At 40.0% G+C, this 25,392-nt stretch overlaps 3 protein-coding genes across 3 annotated transcripts in view; 1 reads left to right on the forward strand and 2 right to left on the reverse strand.

Moving 5' to 3' along the window:
* The window catches only part of LOC307259982 (forkhead box protein O6-like), a gene marked incomplete at its 3' end in the record, with an annotated part of 28,307 nt that extends 28,061 nt beyond the window's left edge, over positions 1 to 246 (reverse strand). Inside the window, exon 1 of the mRNA XM_080040079.1 lies at positions 1 to 246. This exon is cut by the window's left edge and continues 287 nt beyond it. Coding sequence (XP_079896205.1) covers positions 1 to 214 — 214 coding nt within the window. The 5' untranslated portion in view covers positions 215 to 246.
* A 6,029-nt stretch (positions 247 to 6,275) lies between these two features.
* Positions 6,276 to 8,660, reverse strand: med18 (mediator of RNA polymerase II transcription, subunit 18 homolog (yeast)). Its single transcript, XM_080039190.1, has 3 exons — positions 8,333 to 8,660; positions 8,044 to 8,146; positions 6,276 to 7,046 (listed from the first exon to the last, which is right to left on the reverse strand). The coding sequence occupies exons 2-3, from the start codon at positions 8,114 to 8,116 to the stop codon at positions 6,490 to 6,492; spliced, it is 630 nt and encodes a 209-aa protein (XP_079895316.1). The 5' UTR covers positions 8,117 to 8,146; positions 8,333 to 8,660; the 3' UTR covers positions 6,276 to 6,489.
* A 7,216-nt stretch (positions 8,661 to 15,876) lies between these two features.
* cyp4t8 (cytochrome P450, family 4, subfamily T, polypeptide 8) lies at positions 15,877 to 25,136 on the forward strand. Its single transcript, XM_080039350.1, has 12 exons — positions 15,877 to 16,111; positions 17,495 to 17,639; positions 17,805 to 17,849; positions 17,962 to 18,089; positions 18,250 to 18,374; positions 18,502 to 18,656; positions 18,807 to 18,913; positions 20,647 to 20,837; positions 22,577 to 22,710; positions 23,394 to 23,458; positions 23,647 to 23,729; positions 24,688 to 25,136. The coding sequence occupies exons 1-12, from the start codon at positions 15,920 to 15,922 to the stop codon at positions 24,863 to 24,865; spliced, it is 1,548 nt and encodes a 515-aa protein (XP_079895476.1). The 5' UTR covers positions 15,877 to 15,919; the 3' UTR covers positions 24,866 to 25,136.
* The last annotated feature ends 256 nt before the right edge of the window (positions 25,137 to 25,392 follow it).

A 25,392-nucleotide genomic window follows, 5' to 3' on the forward strand; every position in this document is an offset into this window, starting at 1 on the left:
CGCCCACGACGAGCCGCGCTCTGCAAGCCGGGACATCCTCCGGTTCCACTTTGATGTTGGCCAGTGCCAGGAGACCCCCGCTGACCTCGTGTCCACCACCGGGGAAATCCTCTGGGCAAGGCAGCGGCCAGGTGCACGACCGAGGCCGGCTTTGCGGCTCGAAATCCGAATCAACCTGATGAGCGTCTAATTCGTCGTCCTCCATCATCAACATTTACCCTTCAGTTGGAATAAATGGAATTTGAAAAAAATAAATTAAAAAAAGGGAGAGCCGAGGGCGGGAAATGCCTCCACGATCCCCGAATCCCGCTGTCTGTCTACAATGAAATTCACGTTGAAATTCGCCTTGTTGTATTGCTGCTATTAAGCTCACAGTCTGAATCAATAAGAAGCGATTGGACTGAGTAGACGGATCATGATGAATCTACGAGCAAAATCACAGCCTCACGTGGAGAGATAAGAGAAGTAATAAAAGTAATAATAATTTTTCGTCCATTTTTTCCTGGAGTAAAATATCAAATGGTGATTAAAAAAAGAGCTTCTTATTCAACAGTCCACATCAGCTAGAAGACAGTCTATCTCAAACGCGTGTGCGAGAGAGTGCCATGTCGTGGGGGCTTCTCTCAGCCCAGTTGCAGCAACAGATGATATTTCAGATAAGGAGCCGTCGATAAATCCTCCAGAAGACAACGGGAAGAATGGGCAAAGAGAGAGAGAGGGAGGGGAAAAAATCACCAGGGCTGTGTAGAGAGCATCCACTGAGGCGATAATGCGTGATTACCGTGAATTATTAAATCTTCCAGTCTGCACGGATTAAGCTGGCAGCGGCACATTCAAGTCCATTCAGCCTGAACAGCACCCAACTGTCTGCAATTATAATGAAGAGGCGTGCGCATGTGACGAATCGATAAATTCCCAGTCTGGAAAGAAAATATATATAAGGAAAGGAGAGGAAAAATAGTCCAGCAATCAAGTGTCGTATCCACTTGTCAGGTTGATACAACTGTAGCGTTTATCACTTCTCCTCTTTCTCCCCTCTCTATCCCCCCTCTGCCTATTCTCACTCTCAGATCCCACACATGTTCTCATTTGCTTACAACTCGTTCCGTCGATGTGAACCGAGGATGACGCGGCCGGCGCTCTAGTGGAGATGCTGCCAATTGGAGTGCGCTCACGAAATCAATACTCTCCGAACATGATTACAGCGAAATCCCGAACTCTCTCCTTCTGTTTTTGCTCGCCCCAATCCCTCTCTATCTCTCTTTCCCTCTTTCTCTCTTTTCCCCTCTCTCTCTCTCTGTAGCCTATCCATCGTTTCTGATATGAACAGGGGGCGGAGAAAGCCCCAACATTCTTAATTAAAACTCATAATGATGAGCGTATAACATGGCGCTTTGTATGAAAGCCTCCTAGTCCAGCCACGATTAAAAATAATAGTAATAGCCTATTAAATAAAACATATTATAAAAGAAACAAGACTATGTGGAAACTACATAAGGGGGGGATTTCGACACATTCATAACAAGGGCTTGTGTCAACTAAAAATACAGTGTCTGAGCCGTCTGTGTACGTAACAAATTGTCCATGTGCAACGTGTGCAGCGTCCAAATGCCCTCCAGGGGAGAGAGAGCTCACGGCGCGCAAGAGATTTCACCTCTGCTTGATTATCTGCGGGCCATACCTCAGTGAGTGTAATTTCCTATGACGATTAAACAGATTTAGTTCAGATTAGGAGAGATTAGGTAACCCTATATTTTAATCCGGGAGGAGTGAGGTGAAATGGGGCTTTTCAGAGGTCCAAATAAAGATAATACAAATAGAAATTACTGACCCACACACTTGAACCAAAAAGAAAATACTTAAAAACACATGAATATTGTCACCTCGCATCGCTTTCAACCGAGTCTCTGCAGAAACAGCCCTGGTCAGACCCGTTTGCGTAATTCTAATGAATTGACCGAGGGGGGATTCCGCCCACCCTCTCCTTTTCCAAAATCTGACAGCAGGGCGGGCACACATTCACAGGTGCTCGAATCCCATTGGCTGGTAATTTCCCCCCTTTAGTGCTATAATTTAATGATTTAATTACAAAATTAAATATTGGGATTTGTAGCCTCATACACACTGCAACCTTCGTTAGCCTTTTACATTCAGAATAAGATTTGTTGAGCTCACACAAGCCAGTTTACAGCAACAGTCCGCTTCACATTTATATGCACATTCACACCTGTAATGTTGCTGTGGTGGGGACAATATTACTTATTCATGGGCTTGTGCAGGCATTCCTACTTCTACACACACACACACACACACACACACAAACACCAATTTCTGATAAAATTTCAAAGTAATAGGCAAGCAGTTTGACCACCCATGGGTATAATCAATATGACCCATGAGGGCATGTTGCTATTAAGGCAATGCAGTCAAAATATTCAACAGCTGAATAATACATTGTCCCACAACATGGAAGCATACATCTATAGAGACTGGGACCAAAAGATCCAAAAACTTCTCAACACATTCAAGGTAAAATGTAAGAGTTACACATGCACAGTTCATGAGCGCCATCAACTGTGAAGCAAGGTGGCTGATATTTGTTGAAAGAACCCGCCCCTGTGCGTGCTTTGTGTGCATGGACTGAAGCTGTGTTTAAAAGTTGCACATAATTGCCACACTGTGTCCACTCAGACATGACAAATGTTGAGACATTTGTGTCAAAAATAGCATGCTTCTAAATGCGGGAGGATGCGTCATGGTGTGTCATGGAATGACTTGTAATGCTGAACATCAGTGGGATCAGATCAGAGGGTTAAAATGACATGTTGCTAATGGTTAAGAAGAGTGAGATAATTATTCAGTGCCTCTGTTGCACCTTTACAAATTGTCTATCATAACCTATTGGCCACCTAGATACGAGTAAGAATTATACCAATATATACCCATATTATAGCATGACCGGATCTTCAGAGAAACAAGAGACGGAGGAAGAGGCGACGACTCAGACAGACAGAGAGGTGGGGGGCCCAGGCAGCACAAGTTTAAAACCTAAGTATGTGTTTGGTCCCTTCCAGGCTAACTGCTACACTGTCCCCATACCAGACATTCCAGAGGCAGCGTGGCTAGCTTCAGGCTCTGAGTGGCTGATCCCGGAACAGCACGTTCTGCACAGCAGTAATCACTTCAGCCAGCCACAAGCAAGGCAGAGCACCACATCAACAACAAGGCAGAGCTTTGTGCTTGTCAATTTGCACCCTGAAAAGGTTCTCTGGAATTTAATTCACATATGCACAGGGACACGTTTTTTCCCCGCCCCCTATCTGACAGGCCCGTCCTTATTTCCTTGGCCTTGCCACTTTAGACGTCCCCCCGCAAACCTTGTGATGTTACGCAACTTATCCCCGCGCCCCTGCCTGCTGGGATGAGGACGAGAGGAAGCTGGAGAAGCCACAAGAACACCCCTTGGGAGATCGATGCTTGTCTGGGAAAACACCATCCCTGTCTCTCCTCCCCTCTCAGCAAACAGCCCACACAGTCTAACGAGCATGTGGGCTCCCAATGACACATGAAGGAGAGAAGTATTGGAAACTTTCCTGAGGAGGCAATGCTGTCTTTCACCCGTTTGTGGCATTGGCCCAAAGTAGGCTGACTTAAAGACTTCCTGCCCCAACCAAGAGCCAGCTTTCTGTGGCATCTTGGCATCCGCCCTGCCAACTATGAACAATATGTTCAGAGGCAGCAAAGACAATTGTTGCCAAGAGTTTTAATTACCACTGTGTTGTGGAACGGAAAGTAAAGGCATGTGCAGGTAATGGCTTCAATCCCCATTTTAGAGGTCTTACAAAACATGATTAAGTATACACGATCTGCCTTTGCCAATTAATTATACTGAACAGGTCCAAGTAGGAAAATCAGTGTGCACTGCTCTCATACCCAAAACTGTAGCAAGCATAATTGTATTATAATACACTGATGCTGTCAAAGATGCTTGAAGACAGTGGGGACGAGTACACAGTGTAGCTTTGTTGATAAAATGTGCCCTCCGACTCAATGTATGAGTGTATACAACATACAAGCTATCAAAAGGTGTCTACAGCAAAATCAATTAATAATTCGGTATAATACCAATAAAAACTCAAATAAGAAACGTAACATTTGCTGGTTGCAGCTTCTCAAATGTGAGGATGTGCTGCTTTTGTCATTTATATAATTTTAAATTAAACACCTTGACTCCAAGTCCACACCAACAGGTTTTGGAAAGTAGTTAATGCAACAAAACAGCATGCAATTGGCAATATAAAATGTCCACATTTTCCAGTTTACAAAATAAAAGACAAATTAACCAAAGAATATAGAAAAAACTTGCAGTTTTGTTGCAGTTCAGCTTGCAAGCAGACTTTTCTAGGATTGTTCATATTGTAAACCATGCGTAGTTTGCCTGCGGCACAAAGTTAAATCCCTCACTTGTGGAAGTCAGTGGTTGGCTACATCCACAATAGCAGAGCAGGCCTGATGCCAAGATACTGATTAGCCTAGCTAGGCCTCTGTTCTCCAGGCGAGGCAGAGTGGAGGTGCACTGGGAGTCCAGCTCATCACCAAAGAGCACTGTGCTAAACACAAGTTTAAGTGGAAGAAAGCCAGCAGACTGCAGTGTATCCATGTTGGACATATAAAGCCTTCGGCAAAGAGGCATCTGCCTCTTTAATATATAATTCACTCAGAGCTGAAACATCATGCTTTAGTCCTAAGGGCCAGAAGGCAGCTTCTGGTTCTTGGAACATAAAACTGTCTCCATCTGATAATCCAGTCTCGTTGACGGGCAAATTTGTGTTCCAAAAAATCAAATGATGAAATAAGGTTGAATTTATGTGATTTTCCTTCCAGACATATTAAAATAATCCCTAAACAATATATTCTACATCATATTCAATTGTTCCAAAGGTGGTTTTCAAGGTGCACCAAATGCATGTGGAAGCAATGTCATCTCACCTTTCCACCTCAGTGGGCTTGTCCTGATCAGGCTTGATGAGCAGGTAGGTCAACATGTAGCGACAGCCATCTGCCCTCCAGCTCTCCCTTCAGACATGCACACGGTGCCTTTACATCGCAACCCCTGCACACATCTTCCTGTAAGGGTTATTATTAGACGCACTCGTGTCGTCGTATTGTCCACATTATTATCATAACTGACGGGATGTGCATTAGTTACTTTGGTCTCAGCAGATTGGCTATAATGTTTACACACTAGCATACAGGACATTTTGAAAATTCAGCATTAAGAGTGAGGAACCTGAGGCAGATGTAGTGCTTTCATGTGTAATAGTCCCAGCTCAAGTTCCCATGAAAGAGGCACTAATGGGTTAACAGTAGAAATTAGAGGGGAAGAGAGGGAAAATCAATGCTTTTGTTGAGGGGAAGAAAGAAAAGCTTTCACAGGTCTATGTATCATTAAGCAATTGAAAAAGCTAATTAGAGTGTGTGTGTGTGTGTGTGTGGGGGGGGGGGGGGGGTGATGTGCAGATCTCACAGCTAATTATTTCCATGGCAACCACAGCTCCTGTAGATGATCTGAGGTAGAATAGAGCTAGCAAGACGGCACTTCAAATTAAGCTCAAGAGAGACCCCTAGTGGAATAAAATATGTTCATATAAAGCTATAGAATAAACAGATAAGGAGATTTATAATACATATAAACAGGCCTTTGTGTAATATTACGCTGGGAGCAGTCGCTAAAATGAACTAATATAATATAAACTGATATAAAAACTTGTTCTTTATAGGTGATTATCAAAGTAAGAGATAATTATGGGCACTTTAGCCCATAATAGTATAACATACATATATGTATTTATCTTATCATTTCAAAATGTAGCACTTGGAGCAGTTGGGTATATTGAAATAAGTTAACGTGCTTGATTCTTACAATTATTGCATTGTATCCATCCACACAGTTGAATGGACTTATTCTAAGTCGCTTTGGATAAAGGTCAGACGAATGAATTTAATGTCATGTTATGTAATGTTAAACCAATGAAAGAAAAGAAAATTCAAATAGCCACCCTAAGAACTATGTCATATTGTAAATATTAACTAATAATATGACAAATCACTGGTCTGGAAGGTGTTCTTTTTAATAGATTTACACTTAAAGCAGGCACTGGCCCCTTACGTTTCTTCGATGTATTCCCAAACACCCGACCATAGTGAACATGGCAAACCTTGTGGATCTACTATGAATGTAAAATCTAGCAATAAGTTGAACCAATAAAGCTTCTGTGTCCACGCTTCAGTGAAAACCAATGTAATGCAGTTATACCTTGTAGAGTAATTTTTACAGTTCACATTTTAAAAAAATTACCAGAAGTGTAATTGTTAAGTCAAAGTTGCACTGTATTTAATCTTAGGTCAAATGTAAACATTGTATAAAAAAAAAGGAAGGTGTAAATTGTCCATTGTCAGAGATGACTTGAGCATCTTTGTGTTGCCATTTTAATGTCTCTGTTTGCTGGGGTCAATCTTCTCCAGGTGAACAAGGGGTTTGAGTTGCTCTGAGAAGCTGCGCATGTCCTCCGACATAGTGTCCTGACCGGCCGGAGCCAACACACTCAGCTCCACCAGGTATGAAAGTGATAGACGCTCTGTGTTCTCAGTGTTCCCCGGTACCAGGATGCGTGACAGCTTGCTTACCACGATTTTCATAGCGCCTTTGCGGAATATGTGCCCGTTGGCCACAAACTCATGGTCCATGCGAAAGCCCATCTCATTGAGGAACTCCGGCAAGCTGTGAGAGGCAGCCACGTCCACACAGTTGCGCACCAGGGCATGGCGACTCTTGTCTCCCACTTCGGGCTGGCCTAGGTAGCGTAGGTGCCATGGAGACGTGGGATGGGAAAGAGAGCGCCGGGCACGCAGGATGAAAGGGTTTCCTTGTTGGCCTTTCAGAAGATAAACCAGTTCATGATCTGTAAAGGTCTCGGGTTCCATGTTGTCACACAGACCTCGGAGTCGATGCAAGAGACTTTCCAGAGCCTGGTCTAACACACTGCCTGAATCAGGAGAGGGTTGAGAAACAGATGCATTATTATATACACAGAGAGACTTGGACCAAAAGGAAATAGACTTTTGTCACAAACATTGCAGATGTTCTTTTGCTTTAGTCAAGGTTAAAGAACCGTTGTCACCAGCGCAATGCCAGCAAAACTGCAGTCTAATACAAGATTGTAATATAACTGCTCTGCAATAAATCGTACTTTCAAAAGGAGTTCTAAGGGGGCGCCCTTAGCTCAGTTGGTAGGGCGTCCCCCCCCCCCCATGGGCCTCGGCCAGCAGCGGACCCGGGTTCGATTCCAGCCCGTGGTCGTTCTCTACATGTCACTCCCCTCTCTGCCCCATTTCACTCTGTCTCTACACTGTCAATAAAGCATAAAAATGCCAAACAATATCTTTAAAAAAAAAAGGGGGTTCTAATAGCCAGTTTTTGGTTAAACTGTTTCAAACAGCTATTGATATTGAATGAAAATTATTGGTTTGTGGAAATGATCATTTATAATGCATATTTGTGAATTTTTAACATCTTCACCTGGTTCATAATAATAAGGGAAGACTTTTTTGAAGATTTTGGAATTACATAAGACAGCCTACCTTCCTCAAAAAGGAGAAAACTTATTTTGAAAGAATGGTGTACAGCCAAACACTAGGCTCCAGAAAATGTATGATTAAAGCACTGATGGAGTTCCTTGTGTACCAACAACTCATTAAGACCCATCATCCTTATGTTTTTTCTTTTAATGTGTCGCTTTTCTGTACACCAAATAGCATAACTCAGCATTTCTACAGGTTAAGGGGAGTTAGATTGAAGACTTAATTAATATTAATAGTATATAGTATAGTTGAACATAGGACCCTGGGAACATAGGTGCGCAACTTTATTTGTATCATTCAGTCATACAGTCTATGTTAAACACTTATGGATAGTTAATAGTATAATGTATTAGGCATCATTTGTTTAATTCTGTCTTCAGTTGTGTATATTTATGAGTTTACCTTGCAGCAAGTACTCCATCATATTGATTGTGCCCACGGTAACAGGCATCACTGTAACTGGAGGAGCTTCCATCTTTTATCAGGCAGTACGTTGTCTCTTAATCTGAAGGAGTGAAATACAGACAGGTGCATGCATCAGTGGCGCGTGTGCACCATATTCATTTGTCCGTTAATTTAAATGTTCCAGTCGAGAACCAGTTCTAGCTACACACAGCTAACTAGCTGGTTAACTCATTTAGATAGGAGTCAATGCTGACTACGTAGCACAACAGTAGTGTTGCTTCATTACCTGAAGAAAGAACGACGAAATGCGGCTGTTCAGTCGGTAGAGTAAAAAGGGTGGCTGTTGGTGTGTTCGTCCTCGGAAGAGCATCCGTAGTGCACACCGAGGATCCGGTAGGCCCTAAACAATGTAAGCTAAGCTAGTGTGCTACACGAGTCACCGTGCTAACTGTTCCAACTTTAAGTTACTTGAATGCGACGAAAAACATATATTCATGTGACAACAAAAACTTAAATAAGAAAACAAATTACAAACTTCCCTGTTAGGTTTAGAGAATGAAGAAACAGAACCGGTAACATTGAATGAAAACAGAATGAAAAGCATCCTTCTTCTCTCCCTCTGTACTTTTTTCCGATGTGGTTTGCATTCAACTTCGAAGCGCATTACAGCCACCTACTGGATGCATTCGTTTTCCTACCTAGCAAGTCACGGAAAAAGTGAAGCCTTTTTATATGTACAGTCTCATCCACTATCTATGGTCTCATGATCAGTCTATGACTATAGGCTACTAGTTTAAAATACCTCACTCAGAGAAAGTCCCACCTACACAATGTGTTCTCCAAAGCAGGAGAAGTTGTTTCCGAGTTTGAAAATAATTATTCCTGTCATTATGAGTAATTCAAAGTTTGACAAAACATATGTGGTGGCCGAATCCCCCGTGGCGACCAAGACAAAGGGTGAGGCCTGGACAATCAACATTGTGTTTCAGAGAGGTTTATTTCAGGAGATTTCCATCAGACATCAGACATAGGATTTCATAGTAGCATAGTAGCAGCAGGCTGAGGCCGCAATGGCACTGAAGTTGCTAGTTACAGGACCCGTTTATATCTGTGTGTGTGGGGTATCGTGTCTTAATATCTGCAAATAGACATATCGTTTCATTACTTGTGCAACACCAAGTCAAACACACGTCCATCTAGGGATCTGACCTCAACCTTTAGAGTCTATCTGCTCAGCAACTCTTGATGAATACCATTCAAATCTACCACACATATTTATTGATAGATTTGTTAGATTTATATGTATTACCATGTTTCATTCATACCCATAATAATACACCAAACAAAAAATAAGTTGTATTTAATTGATATGAATTAATACATGAACAATACATGAAATGCATTTATTAAGATGTATTGATTTATTTACTTGTCAGTCACTCATTCCCATGGCTGCACTGTTGCAGGACAGTATTGAGTGTATTACAAATTGATAGAATTATCTGGCTATTTAACACTGTTTGACCAGCAGGGGGGGTTGTATTGTGTTCAAATCGGTTCAAATGAAGCCTCGAGAAATTAACAGTTTTGTGAACCTTTTGGTTTTAAGGCTTCAAAGCTTCAAAAAGCTTCATCTCGCCATCACTATAAAATACCCCACTCAGAGAAAGTCCCACCTACAAAATGTTCCTCAAGTAGTAAGCTAAATGTATCCTACTGCCACTAAAATGTAGCCCACTATTTGAAACGTTATCACTTTTTAATTGCGCGACAATTATGATACATAAAATAATAGGCTTCTTTATCCTGTGAAAAAATACTTTATCATGTTACAATAACTATAGTAAAACTACTGCATCTGAAACCATTCCTACAAGTACAGGTCATTTTCAGAAATAAATCTACCCTTTATAAAATGTAACTATTATGTATCTATTTTTTGTTTTATTATAACTGCTGATTACTGATTAGTTCATGCAAGCCATACTTTTTATAGCTGGTCACAAGTGGAGATGATTTAAAAAAATCTTATTGTATTAAAATTATCTTATGTTTTTTATTTAAATTCTGACAAGTAACTATCGTACTGTCTATGGCTAATGGGGCAAAAAGTAGAGTATTTTGCTATAAATTCAGAAATAGAAATACAATTGAAATATTTTTTTTAAATATAAGTGTTATATATTATCCACCTTTTTGACATACAGTGGATGAGTTTAATCCAGGCCTAATTTGCAAAGTAACTATTGCTGCCAAATAAACGTATAGCAAATTAAAATGGTTCTATATTTCTCTGTGACTAGCAATGTCAATTCTCAAATATTCTCAAGTGGTTATCAGTATACTTTCTCCCTTTGTATACTTAATCAGCTTGTTCAGGCAGCAGACACAAGCAATATGATTTTTACATAAAGCATCAATCAATTTGGGCAAGACATTATGTAATGGCAATATCCTCCTGTGTTTGAACGGGTTTTATTGTGTCGAAAATTCAATACACTTAGTTAGAAAACTTCCGTATCAAAAAATAACCACTGCTTCAAAATATCACTGCAGATCCATGTGGGTGAAGTCACAAACACTTTTTCGCATGAAACACAATTGTTGTTGTTTTTAGGAATCAACCACTTCATTAAATGACAGTGAGTAGGAACTAGATATATTGTATATAATAGCGGCAGTTATGTGAAATGATTATTTGAGACCTTTCTCTATATTTTTATTTCACTGTACAAACATTCAGTGTTGGTCGTTGGACAGTTTGTAGTCTTAGCAGTGCGCTGAAAGATGATGGATGAGTAAACCACTGAAGTCTCCTCTTCCACCTGCAGTAAGAAGTAAGACATTTCATCACCTGAATGAGGCAACACACGCTGACTTATTGGAGAATGGTAGAAGGTAATATAGCATCATCACCATCACCATCATTATCATACAACACTCACCGTTGCAGGCAAACCACAGCAACTAAGTTGCAGAGGAAATGCTTTGGAGAGATAGAAACACAATCAGTAGGAACACATAAACTTGCCTAGCCGAATGTCACACATCTAAAGGCAGTAGACGACTCAACAAGCAAAAAAGAGAAAAGTTCAGCAAAACAATAAGCTGCATATCCTACCTGCCCGTAATCTTGGTCTGAGGCAGCAAATCAAAAGTGCCATTAAAATAAGACATGTAATGGCTACTGTTGATCCATAAACAACTGGAGACAGATATGCAGGCTCTGTAGGTGGGTACAATTCTAGAATCAAATACCGATAGTCCTTTAATTTTCCTCATAAGTTTCATAAAGAGAGATTCGGCAAAAACACTCACCTGTTGTTTTGTTAAAAGCGTTTGACTGTCCCGGAGTGTTGTGAACGTTACTGGAATTTATTGACCCATATGGATCTACAAGCTCTGATACTGTCCTTGTGCCTGTCTTGACATGTGATGTGCTGTTTGTTTTGATATGACTTGTTTCCATGTCGCACATCACAGCACAAGAAACAGGTGCATCCTCACTGTGGCGTACTGTAATAAGGCAAAAAAGATTTAATGTTAAGCCATTTCAATTTGACATAAGGCATTGTGCATGTTTGTTATTTTCTAACCTGTAGTTACACACAAGTTGATAGTGAGTAGCTTCTGCGTGTGTCCGTCACATCCAATGGCCCAGCAAGTATATTTCCCCGCATCTGCTCTTTTGACAGATGCAATGTGTACAAGCTTGTTGGAAGTCGAAAATTCTGTTCCTTGTGCCGAATTCCTGTGTGCACTGAATTTACATGCTTCATAAGTCCATTTTAAGTTAGTCCATTTACCCGGACAGGCTTTGGTAAAATTGCTGCCTTCAGCAACGTAGAAAGTCTCATTAGTTTCTTTTAGAATTCCTGAAAAAAAAAGTATACAGTATATTTGAAAAGAAGCTGGGCTTTAGCAATTGTATAGAATTTAGTAATCAAAACAGTTGGGAACTTGGGTACCTTTTTTCACACTGATGACTGTAGACTGTTCAGGCTGACAAGAGTCTTGAAAACAATTTTGACACCAGTAAAGGCCTTGATCATTCTCTTTAAACAAATTAATGACCAAGGAACGATCACCCAGAACCGTCATTCTGGTTTTAAAGAGTTTCTGATTCCTGAGTTGTACTCCAGCCGTATCTTCCGAAAAAATCTGTGTTTTATCACTATGTTGATCATTCTTGTAAAACCACTTGAAAGAGTTTGAAACACTGCTGTCATGTTGACAAGGTATCACAACTTGACATCCCAAGAAGAAATGAAGATGAGTTGTTGCTGCTAAAACAAAAAATGTCCGTTATACACCAATAGTAGCTTGAAAATGTAAAATATGAAAAGCATTGGCAGACAATAAGAACTTCAAACACTTGTATTTTACATTGTTATATCAATGATATAGTCAGTTACTTACTGTTTCCTGGGGCAAAAGTGAAAGAGTTCCAAAACATCAGTAGAAAAATAAAGCCTTTTCGCATCTTGCTTGAGGCAATTGTGTCTCTGCAGAAATAAAGACAATACTGAAGAGATATGCGCGCCCTTTGTGGTCAGACTACAACTGCTCATCACAACACAGATCAGAGACTCTGCATCACATCAGAGGACTTGGCATTAAGTATAAAAACTAAATTCACGTAGTCACATCGGAAGTGGTCCAACAGCTAGAGCAGAGGAAATTTACCGTGGCTTTCACCCACGCTGTTTTTCTGATTGGGTTGCATTTATTTCACCTATTGCAATAGCATATGTGCTGAGATGTATGCACAGCGAGTTTCATTTCTTATATAAAGGTGTCAAAGTACTGTTGTATGATCTCACTGCTGTTAATGCATTCTAATTTATGTTCTTTATACATGACAGATCATTTGGAAATTATTTGAGTAAAACAAACAAATGAATTGTTATAATTTCACTGATCTGCTTTAACTGGAGTTTCTTTCAGTGCCTATCATACTTTACTTTATAAAGTATATGCTCTGCACTAATTGTGCTTTCAAATTTGGCTGTTTGTTGAGTTCTTTGAAAGTTCAAATCTTATTTAGGTCAACAGAAGGCAGATAATGAATGAATGCAATGTCGGTAAAGGGCAACAATGGAAAGGTTTACATGGCACTAGGTATGAATAAGATGTGAGTCAAATAAAGCAAGAGTGAGATTGAGATTTTTACATTCATTGCTGCTTCATTCATTCATGATCTCTTTAAGTTTTGATATATTAATTTTGTGTTATTTGTACATTCATGAAACTGGACAATTATTAACACGATAGTCTGTTGTAGCGAGCATTGATCAGCAGCACCACACATCTCCTAAATCACCATGCAGCTGGATCAACACTGCATCAGTAACAAGTGTTGTTTCTCATTAAGTTGTCAGACAGTCACTGCTCACTGCGGTACACACCTTTACAGTATATGAGAAATTACACTTACACTGCAGCACACTAACATTTTGAATATGCCTGTGTCAGCGCATAGGCCTACGCTACGTGTCTGCAATTGTAAATATTACTGTGATGTCTTTTACTGTGACATCACAGTAATATTTACAAAGTACGTTTTTTTTAACCCTATATTTCTCTTTCTGTGATGTCACGAGAAGGAGAAATATAGGGTTAAAAAAAACACTCTTTCTGCCTTTTCTCAGGCTAGGATGAACCGATTTCAATTTTTTTCGCACATTTATATACTACATAGGATCTCAGAATTCAATACACCTTCATATTCAAACCGGTGAAGTAGGCCTTTAACACGAATTTCTTACAATAGATTGTAGGCTACATCTTGGAAGCTATAGCGGTATGCCTACTTTGCCTGCTTCTCACAATTATCTACCTATGATTTACGACCGTGTTGTTGAAAGTCTGTCTCTCAAAGATCCGTTTTTTTTCCATCAGCACGTGAATGAAATAGGCCACGCCCATCGTGGGGAAAACCATTAAACAGCGCTCCATCCACTTTGTATTGAAGGAGACCTGTCTTCTGCAAACAAACTTCATTCAAATTTAATCAAACATCCATTTAAGAAAAAAACGTTACTTTCTTGAAAGCCACGACTCTTGTCTGTCTATATGAGCTGTTTTTGTGAAAAATAATTGAGTAATTTTCAATATTGAGGTCTTTTTGTCCGGTCGGACCCATCGTGGGGGAAACCGTTCCATTCACTTTGTATTGAAGGAGACCTGTCTTCTGCAAACAAACTTAATTAAAACGTAATCAAACATCCATTTAACAAAAAAAAACGTTACTTTCTTTAAAGCCACGAATCTTGTCTGTCCATACGAGCTGTTTTTGTGAAAAATTATTGAGTCATTTTCAATATTGAGGTGTTTTTTCCCGTCCGTAAGGGTCATTAGCCTAGCATACAATAGTTAAGAGTTTTGTCTCGATGTTGACAATTACTCAATAAATTTTCACAAAAACAGCTCGTGTAGACAGACAAGAGTCGTGGCTTTAAAGAAAGTAACGTGTATTTGTGAAAGGCATGTCTTATTAAGTTTTTATTAAGTTTGTTTGCAGCTTGTCTCCGGGGCTGCAGCTGGATACTATTGGAGTCAATACAAAGTGAATGGGGCGCTGTGAACATGGACATATAAAGAAATGGACACCGTATTGAAACATGGCGCCCATTCATTCCTATGAAAGCTGCTCATAGGCGCAGAGAAGCAACAAGGAAGTATAATCCGGAAATTCCATGCGGCCCAAACATGGACATATAAAGAAATGGACACCGTATTGAAAAATGGCGCTCATTCATTCCTATGAAAGCTTCTCATTGGCGCAGAGAAGCAACAAGGAAGCTGCCATATTGCTTTCATGAGAGCCCTGGCACGCCCGAGTGTATGACGTAGTGGCGCCATCGACCTATCAAGAAAGAGGGGGCGGCAACGGGCGGCAAGCGTAGCGGGCTGCCCACTCCCTCCTCCTCCCTCGAAAACAAACTGAAAGCCGTTAAAAGCCGTTGGGCTAATAAAACGCTTGATGTGGCGTTTTGAAATGAAAAAACTTCAGGTTTAATAGTATATGGTCTAAAGATAAGTTTGAGCCTATGATTGATATCCAGAAAAATTTTGCGGCGACACAATCTTGTTCGCCGCTTGTATTGGTGTGGACGGGAAAATCTGCCTTAGGGCTTTCATGGAAAATAAGCTCCCATTCACAGCATGCAGTACTAATGGGTTGGCCACTAGTCCATGCTGGTTGCTCGGAAAAGGCAGTGTCCTGGGGCCCTGGGCCCAAAGCATTACGTAGCATGGACGTAGCGGCATTATGGACCTATCAAGAAAGAGGGCGGCAAGCGTACCAGACTGGAGGCGGGTGTCTCGTTCTGTAGCATCTAGCCTGGCGAAAACAAACTGAAAGCCGTTAAAAGCCGTTGGGCTAATAAAACGCTTGAGGTGGCGTTTTGAAATGAGAAAACTTACATTTTAATAGTATATGGTCTAAAGATAAGTATGAGCCTATGATTGATATCCAGAAAAAATGTGCAGAGACACAATCTTGTTCGCTGCTTGTACTATGTGGACAGGGACATCTGCCTACGGGCCGCATGAAAATAAGCTCCACCCCTTATCATGCAATACCAATGGGTTGGCCACATGTCCATGCTGGCTGCTCGGAGAAGGCAGCATCCTGGGGGCCTGGCTGTGAACTGTTTTCCCCCACGATGGGCGCGGCCTCCGATTATGACGCGTTCCGCACTGTCTCTATGGACCGGCCGGAAGTTTTCCATATTCCACCCACCGCCTATCATCAACTCAGTTGAACTGCTATATTACGTAGTTAAATCTACTCGAGTTTGTTTGTCATCAAGTAGGCCACTTTTTGTTGTTCCTCGAGACCCTATGCTTGATCACAGGCACCATCGACATGGATTCGGCTGAAGCGTTCGGGACATTTCAGTTCGGCCGCCCTCGCATGTACCATTTGTTTGCTGCACTTTGTCTTTTTGTCGTTGTCTATAAATTAATCATCTTGCTCGTCGCAAGAAGAAATACGCTCCGAAACCTTAAAGAGTTTCCGGGACCACCGGGCCACTGGTTCTTTGGACATATCTTGGAGGTAGGCCTAATTAGTCTAGATGCTGGGAACGTTTTGTATGGACTTTTAATATGACCCCATTGAACAACGTGGGATGTGTGACAAAATCTCTATCCGGGGAGAAAGTCCTGAAATTGACCACAATAGGTGACACTAGTATCACACTAGGACTAGGGAATGGGATTTGTTTCTTCCTTTATAGATATCTTCATACATTTCTACCAGATTAATCTTCATATTAAGATAAATACTTGTTGTATTACACTTTGTCTACATTTTTTATAAAATATGCAAATTAGCCAATATCTAATTAAATATGCGTACATATGTATCTCACAAAAGTGAGTAAACCCCTCATATTTCATCAAATATTTCATTATATCTTTTCATGGGACAACACTGAAGAAATTATACTTTGATACAATGTAAAGTAGTCAGTGTGCAGCTTGTATAACAGTGTAAATGTACTGTTCCTTCAAAATTATTCGACACACATCCACAGCCAATGTCTAAAGTGCTGGCAACAAAAGTGAGTACACATCCCACGTTGTTCACTGGGGTCATATTAATCTATAACAGTTGAGATATTCTCCGCTAAATGAAGCGCATACAAGCACCTCCACTAAATGTAATGCAGTAACGTTGCAACACCTGTAACTTTGTGTGACTGTTTTCATGTTTCTGTGTTCTTGTTACATCTCAGTTAGAGGGGTTAAGCTTTTGGCTTCTGCCCCATCGTCATTGCAGCAATAATAATATTTCAAACTAGCATGTTATAAAATGAAATAGGCTACTTATAATAATAGTGATATTGATAATAATACATGTGCTTGGGCCTATAACGTTTAGTTTACAAATTAAATGTAAGGTGCATAATATTATTGAATCGGCTACATAGGCAACTGTATAAGAATGGTTTAGCTTCCACATTTAAATTCTGGATATTGCTTTTTAATAAGGCATTCTTTGTAACGGGTGTTCAAGTTATAATAAGGTTCTTAAAGTATTTATTTAACAACCTTTATAGCTTTCAAAGGCCAATACGGACAACTTTTGATGTTTGGCAAGCCTCCACCTTTGATATGAGCCATTTTGTATAATTAGTGTTAAAAAAGAAATAAGTTAAGTGCATTTTTTTGATAACTGATTATGGACTTGTATTTAAGTACAATTGTTCTTTAATGCAAGACTTTAATGTATTAAGTATAGAATATTTTAAATTTTTTAATTGTTTCTACTTTTAGTCAGGATTTAAATATGTCTCTTATCCCTAGAGACACACAGTTGGTAAACCTCACAGTTCAACACATCTTCCTCCTCCCTTTCTATAGGAGTTAGAATGCATGCAGGCCAGGGTTGAAAAAAGTTTGGTCAAGATTCCTGTGTTTGATTTATTTGTTTTAGTTCAAACAAGATGGGACAGACTTGTTCAAGATTGTGAAATGGGGACAGCAGTACCAATACGCTTTCCCATTGTGGTTTGGTCCCTTTGTCTGTTTCCTCAACATACAACATTCAGATTATGTGAAAACCATACTGGCTTCAACAGGTATGTGAGTTATTAATTTATATCTTTACTGAAATGCTACACTATTGTAACAGTGGTTTCAATTCAATGCTTTAAGTTTATATGATCTCTTAAAAGGCCTTTTTTCTTACAACCAAAGCTCATTGTAACACCATTTTTATTCATTTGTGTTCATTTTGCTTACAGAGCCAAAAGATGATTTTGCATACAGGTTTATTAAACCTTGGATTGGTAAGAGTGCTTTGCCTTACTCCTTTACCAGATTTTGGCTTATTAAATAGTTATTTGTTAAGTTCCTTTACTCACTCACTCACACACACACACAAACTGTTTCTTTCTTCAGGTGATGGCCTTTTGGTGTCAAAAGGTCAGAAATGGTTCCGGCACAGACGGCTCTTGACGCCGGGTTTTCATTATGATGTTTTGAAACCATACGTAAAACAGATGTCAGATTCTGCTAAAACTATGTTGGTATGTACAATTTAGTTAGTGTAAATCACAATTCATTATACTTAGATCATAATGTTGATGTAAGGCTAAGGCTGTGTAGATTAAATATTTTGTGTCAAAGTTGGTTTGTGAGTATGTTGGGCTTTTGAGATTCCACATTTGTTCTCTCACGTGTTGCCAGGACAAATGGGAACGTTATGCAAAAACTAGTGAGACATTTGAATTGTTTGAACAAGTTAGCCTCATGACACTGGACAGCATCTTGAAGTGTGCATTCAGCCACAACAGCAACTGTCAGACCCAGGGGTGAGTCCATACCAACCTTTTCCCCATCATTCACAAATTCAGTTACTTATGTCTTAGTTGTTTACTGTCTTATAATAATAAGTGGAGGGAATGTAGCTTTTAATGTTTTCTCGTGTTCTCATTTCAGTGGAACTAATGAATACATCAAAGCAGTGTATGAGCTCAGTGATTTGGTTAACCTGCGGTTCAGGACATTTCCCTACCACAATGACCTGATTTTCTACCTCAGCCCACATGGCTTCAGGTTCAGAAAAGCATGCAAGGTGGCTCACAGTCACACAGGTAAGCTATTCACATGTAATTTGATTCTCTATTTAAAATAATTGTCAAAAATCTTTTATACTGGATTTGATCAACTTGAAATGTGGCTTGCCCAACAACATGTTAAACACAGTATCTCAATAGTTTAATCCATGTTCTTGTCTTTTTAAGAGGAAGTCATAAGAAAGAGAAAAGAAGCACTTAAGGCAGAGATGGAGATGGACCGCGTACAGGCCAAGAGAAACTTAGACTTTTTGGACATCCTTCTCTTTGCACGAGTAGGTTTTGTTATTTCAGCTCCCATCTAATAGACATCCCGACCTTTCCTCCGAGCACCTTTAAACTTTAAACAGCTTGATAGTCTAACCTTACATTGTAGACGCTGATCAATGTTTTCTAAAACAAATTAACGACAATTTAGCTTGCTAAATAGCTTTCACTTCACACCATGGCATTAGGTAATTTCAACCCATTCAGGGGGCTGCCTGCAATCATGCCTCTAATCTATTTCAACTATTGTAGAGATGTGTTTTATCCGTGGGCTATCTCTAAATGCGCCAGGTTTTGGCGCCAAGTGTACTAATGTGTTGGGTCTGAGTTAAACAGTGAACCATGACAACATTAAGGCCAGGGAGATGACTTTACAGCTGACCTCACAGTTTCTCCCAGCAGGCAACAAAGCTGAACTATTGTCTGAGAGATAGACAGACATAGAAGACAGGAAATAAGTGCAATATTAATATTTATATTAAAGGCACTACGAGTAAGATGGCACGTTGGCGTCCCCTTTGGACAAAAGCGGTAGTATTTTTACGACGCCCGCTGTCGCAAATGCTCGTGCCAGGCGCGTGAGCGTGGACTGAGAAGGGCGCAATATAGTGCATGTTCGTGTGTTGAAAGTGTGAGGACTCTTTTCGGCTCCGTGAGAGTGGTTTTGACACTGCATCAACTAATGCCAGACTGTCAGTACACACACCTGCTTGCAATGAGTTGATTCAGCAGCGTCACCTAACTACTCTCTCTCACGGAGCTGTGTCCTCACAGAAAGCGAATGAATGAGAGACGGCAGTTAGTAGACTATGGATCACGATGAGGTAATGTGTTTGTGTTGTTGATGTAAATAATGACTATTTCAGATAATGGTTATCTGATGATGGTGAAGCAAAGCAAACTTTGTGTTAGTACCAACCGCTCATTCATTCAGCAGTCTAGTTTCGCTCTCGTGAAATTGTATACACGTTGCTTGGCAACGTCCTCCCGCCCGCCTATCACTCACTCTCCCTTTTCGCTTTTCTTCATTGCATTCTCTTTTTTTTCTTTGATGGTTCAGCCCCGTTATCAGTCATTTATGACGACAAATAACTGTCTCAAACAAGGCTCCCGCTCCCCTTCCCTCACCTGGAGGGATAGGCTTCTCAAATCGCGTTGCAGCGCCACACTGAAATCTGCAACCAATACGGATATGTGACCATAGAGCCTGCACGAGCGAACCGAAAATCGGACTGGGTGTGCGACCAGACCAAAAGCAGTAATAAAAACTATATAAAAACGTCTTTCTTTGCACTGATGGTCTCGTTTGCTGTTAAAGGTAATTTATGATTATCAGAGGAAACATGAGGCTGTTTAAAAGATATTTAAATGTTACTCGTATCCGCTTTAACAATCCTAAAGGCTGAATATTTTCTCACACAAAGTACATTATAGGATTTTGGAATATCCTTATTTCTTGTTTTTACCTGTTTTGCTCCTTGTTTGAAAAGCTTAGTTCCCTTGCGCCTGCCAACTACACCTTGGACCTGGTAAGGTAGTAGCCAGACATGTGCTATTAGCGTGACCTCAGTCAAGGCTAACCTGACTTTCATTAGCCTTTATTGCATATTTTTTCGCTTTTATTATGGCTTCGCCTCTGAAGTACATTGCTATTTTTATGAAGGGCTTCAAAAATGAAGTCATGATAGATGTATAGTTCCCATTTCTCATTATATGTATGTTTTTTTAATTTTACCATCAGGATGAGAATCAACAGGGTCTGTCAGATGAGGATATACGATCAGAAGTTGATACCTTCATGTTCAGGGGCCATGACACCACAGCCAGTGGTGTCTCTTTCATCCTGTACTGTCTGGCATGTCACCCAGAACACCAGAAGATTTGCAGGGATGAGATCATTCAAGCCCTAGAGGGAAAGGACACCATGGAATGGTAGGTTTATGAATACAGGTCCTTCTCATATAATTCGCATATTGTGATAAAGTTGATTATTTTCCATAATGTAATGATAATAATTGAACTTTCATATATTTTAGATTCATTGCACACCAACTGAAATATTTCAGGTCTTTTGTTGTTTTAATACTGATGATTTTGGCATACAGCTCATGAAAACCCCAAATTCCTATCTCAAAAAATTAGCATATCATGAAAAGGTACTCTAAACGAGCTCTTAACCTAATCATCTGAATCAACGAATTAACTCTAAACACCTGCAAAAGATTCCTGAGGCTTTTAAAAACTCCCAGCCTGGTTCATTACTCAAAACCGCAATCATGGGTAAGACTGCCGACCTGACTGCTGTCCAGAAGGCCATCATTGACACCCTCAAGCAAGAGGGTAAGACACAGAAAGAAATTTCTGAGCGAATAGGCTGTTCCCAGAGTGCTGTATCAAGGCACCTCAGTGGGAAGTCTGTGGGAAGGAAAAAGTGTGGCAGAAAACGCTGCACAACCAGAAGAGGTGACCGGACCCTGAGGAGGATTGTGGAGAAGGGCCGATTCCAGACATTGGGGGACATGCGGAAGCAGTGGACTGAGTCTGGAGTAGAAACATCCAGAGCCACCGTGCACAGGCGTGTGCAGGATATGGGCTACAGGTGCCGCATTCCCCAGGTCAAGCCACTTTTGAACCAGAAACAGCGGCAGAAGCGCCTGACCTGGGCTACAGAGAAGCAGCACTGGACTGTTGCTCAGTGGTCCAAAGTACTTTTTTCGGATGAAAGCAAATATTGCATGTCATTCGGAAATCAAGGTGCCAGAGTCTGGAGGAAGACTGGGGAGAAGGAAATGCCAAAATGCCTGAAGTACAGTGTCAAGTACCCACAGTCAGTGATGGTCTGTGGTGCCATGTCAGCTGCTGGTGTTGGTCCACTGTGTTTTATCAAAGGCAGGGTCAATGCAGCTAGCTATCAGGAGATTTTGGAGCATTTCATGCTTCCATCTGCTGAAAAGCTTTATGGAGATGAAGATTTCATTTTTCAACAAGACCTGGCACCTGCTCACAGTGCCAAAACCACTGGTAAATGGTTTACTGACCATGGTATTACTGTGCTCAATTGGCCTGCCAACTCTCCTGACCTGAACCCCATAGAGAATCTGTGGGATATTGTGAAGAGGAAGTTGAGAGACACCAGACCCAACACTGTGGATGAGCTTAAGGCCGCTATCGAAGCATCCTGGGCCTCCATAACACCTCAGCAGTGCCACAGGCTGATTGCCTCCATGCCACGCCGCATTGAAGCAGTAATTTCTGCGAAAGGATTCCCGACCAAGTATTGAGTGCATAACTGAACATAATTATTTGAAGGTTGACTTTTTTGTATTAAAAACACTTTTCTTTTATTGGTAGGATGAAATATGCTAATTTTTTGAGATAGGGATTTTTGGTTTTTCTTAACTTTTTTGCCAAAATCATCAATATTAAAACAATAAAAGGCTTGAACTACTTCAGTTATGTGTAATGAATCTAAAATATATGAAAGTCTAATGTTTATCAGTACATTACAGAAAATATTGAACTTTATCACAATATGCTAATTATATGAGAAGGACCTGTATATAGGAAAATGTCACCATATTCAGTTCCTTTAGCTTAACTAAACCAGGTGTAGTACCTCACATTATTGTACATAATGTTCATAACTAACACTGCATCTGTCTTATTTTAAGGGAGGATCTCAGTAAAATTCCTTACACTACAATGTGCATAAAAGAGTCCCTCCGTCTTTACCCTCCTGTTCCTGGAATGGCCAGAAAAATCACCAAACCTATCACCTTTTTTGATGGACGGTCTTTGCCAGAAGGTTTGTAGTTTATGATTTTTGAAAGTTAATTTAGTTAGAATACAGAAAACTCACACCTATTAACTTTACCCTACAGGTAAAAGTTTAACTCCTTAGCTTTGTCCCAAATAGTTTTCCATATTGGACTCATAGCCTTAGTTTTACAACACACGTGACATACACCACATTTACATATTACCCCTTTAACCTACATCTCTACCCTTTGGTTTTCCTTGTAAATACCTTCAGAGTTGTTAAACCGTTTTTTACCACAATGTCTGATAGTATCATATGCAGTATATTCTGTATCTGCTAGTTTAAACTTTGAAATATTCACACCTGAGCCTCCATATGTTTTACTGCTGCACCATCCTGTCAAATGGAAATAATTCAGATGTTTTCTGCATCATATCAAGCACTTTTCCACAACAATCTTTAATTTTTAGCAATGTTTGACTAAATAAGCAGCCTTTTCACCAAAGGTACCAGGAACTTATACTATAGTTCCAGGAACAATAGTAAAACAATGGCCAATAGTCCATGCTTGACCATCTGACAGGCTTGTTCATGTTTTACATGGCACTGGCAGCTTTACAAAGATTTCTCCGATTTGAATATAGTTTGATCTTTTTGTATTCATACACTGTATGTGTACAGCTCCAGTACAATTATTACTCAACTAACACTTTCTTTCTCATTTGTAGGTAGTAATGTTGGGACAAGTGTGTTTGGAATTCACAGGAATGCAGCTGTCTGGGAAAATCCGAATGTAGGTGAAGATGATTTTATTTCACCTGTTCCCACCCCTGAATGGTGTACATTTATTAATAGAATTAGTGATAAAAAGAAAAAGTGTATTTGCTGTGCTGGACGAGGACCCAAATAATGTTCAACCTAGAATACCCAAGCTGCTAAGCTGACCAACTGTCATTTCATTTTTATTTTTTCCCAACATAGGTATTTGACCCACTGCGTTTCCACCCGGATAACTCTTCCAGGAGGTCCCCTCATGCATTTGTGCCCTTCTCTGCAGGGCCAAGGTTTGTCCACACCTGTTCCAGTGTGACTCGGTCATTAATGTCTATGGCTGCAGGTTCTCTGGTTACAGCTACTCGCTGTCTATTCATTTAACAACATTCTGCAGTATGTGGATGTTTAACCCCTGTTGTATAAGAGGTTAGAGTAAACAAGAGATAGAGACACTGACCTAAGTGTCAAAGATTGATCCAATTTTAAAAAGTGCAAAAACCACAGGAAATACTTGTTTTAGTCCTGTGTGTAGGATATCAGACTTGAAAAGATGTATGATAATGTGGATTATTCTCAGTATTATATGGATCCCATCATAGAATGTACATTACCATTAGCTTTCTTAATATTTGTCACATTTTTCTGCTGACGGAAAGAAAATGTATGTCTGCTCATTCAACAGTAACACATGAGCAGACTAGACAGACAGAGCAAGACTAAATACTGAGCTTTTTTTTTTCTTTTGCCACCAGACGCAATATTATTGGTACAATCTACATGGTGTTACATAGTCAGAAGTTGCAAGGGTACAGTATAAATAAATAAATTGTACACGGTAATATCACTACAAAATGTAGCAATTATTGATCATTGAAATGATTTATGAATGGTCCCCACTTTAAAATGCGTTGGGTACTTTGGAGTTGTGGAAGCGGATCCTTTCCACCTGTATGACGATATCAATTCATTGAGCCATTTCTGGGAGCAGGGGGGTATGGGGGATTTCCAGTCTTTTAGGATATGTTTTCTAAATACTGAGCTTGCAAATGAAACATAGCAAATCTTTAGGTTTTAGTACCCAAAAATGAGTATGTTTCTCTTCTTGAATCACTTTGTTTCCATGCACAGTTTTATGATTTACGCAGAGACATGCTGTAAGTGTTCCCCTTTAAAAGAGTACAGTCAAAGTCCTTTTAATTGTCATCATATTCCTCCTAATTTTGCAAGTTTTATGTTTTCCTCCCTCAGAAACTGCATTGGTCAGAACTTTGCCATGAACGAGATGAAACTGTCCACAGCATTGACACTGAAGAGATACCACCTGATGGAGGACACTTCTCGGAAACCCTGTGTAGTTCCAAGACTAGTGCTCCGCTCACTCAATGGCATCCACATCAAGATCAAACCTGTAGAGCCACATGTGTAAAAAGTGAATGACTAATGAAAATGCAGTTATGATATCAAGTAAGGGAAATATTTGAGGAGGTGAACTTTGTTAATTTCTGATATTATACTTAGCATTTACACTGAAATAGAATCACCGATAATGAATTGTGCACTTTTATTTTGTGACTGAAGATGTTTTGGTGGAAAATACCTCTTAATAAGTTGCATTTGTGTTTCATAATAATCTTAATAATTGTATCACAAATGTTGCACTTTATATGTGAAAAATAAATAGGATATGTTGGTTCTCATTTTTAGATGTGGTTCATGGCTAAGCACGGACCAAGTCAAACAAGCACCCTGAATTTGTTTAGAGCCTGAATACATTTTGGCTTCTTATGTTAATGTTTAGTAGAGTAAAAATTCAATCATTTTATTTCATAAACTGCAGCTAAAACCTTAACTGCAACTGGGTGAAGGTTCTCGTTTGGCCTGACAATAAAGTGATCTGTGCGCTGCAATAAACGATTTTAACCAGGTTCAAAGTGCATATGGAGACAAAGACAC

The sequence above is a fragment of the Ammodytes marinus genome (assembly GCF_949987685.1).
Source record: "Ammodytes marinus genome assembly, chromosome: 13".
Taxonomy (NCBI): domain Eukaryota; kingdom Metazoa; phylum Chordata; class Actinopteri; order Uranoscopiformes; family Ammodytidae; genus Ammodytes; species Ammodytes marinus.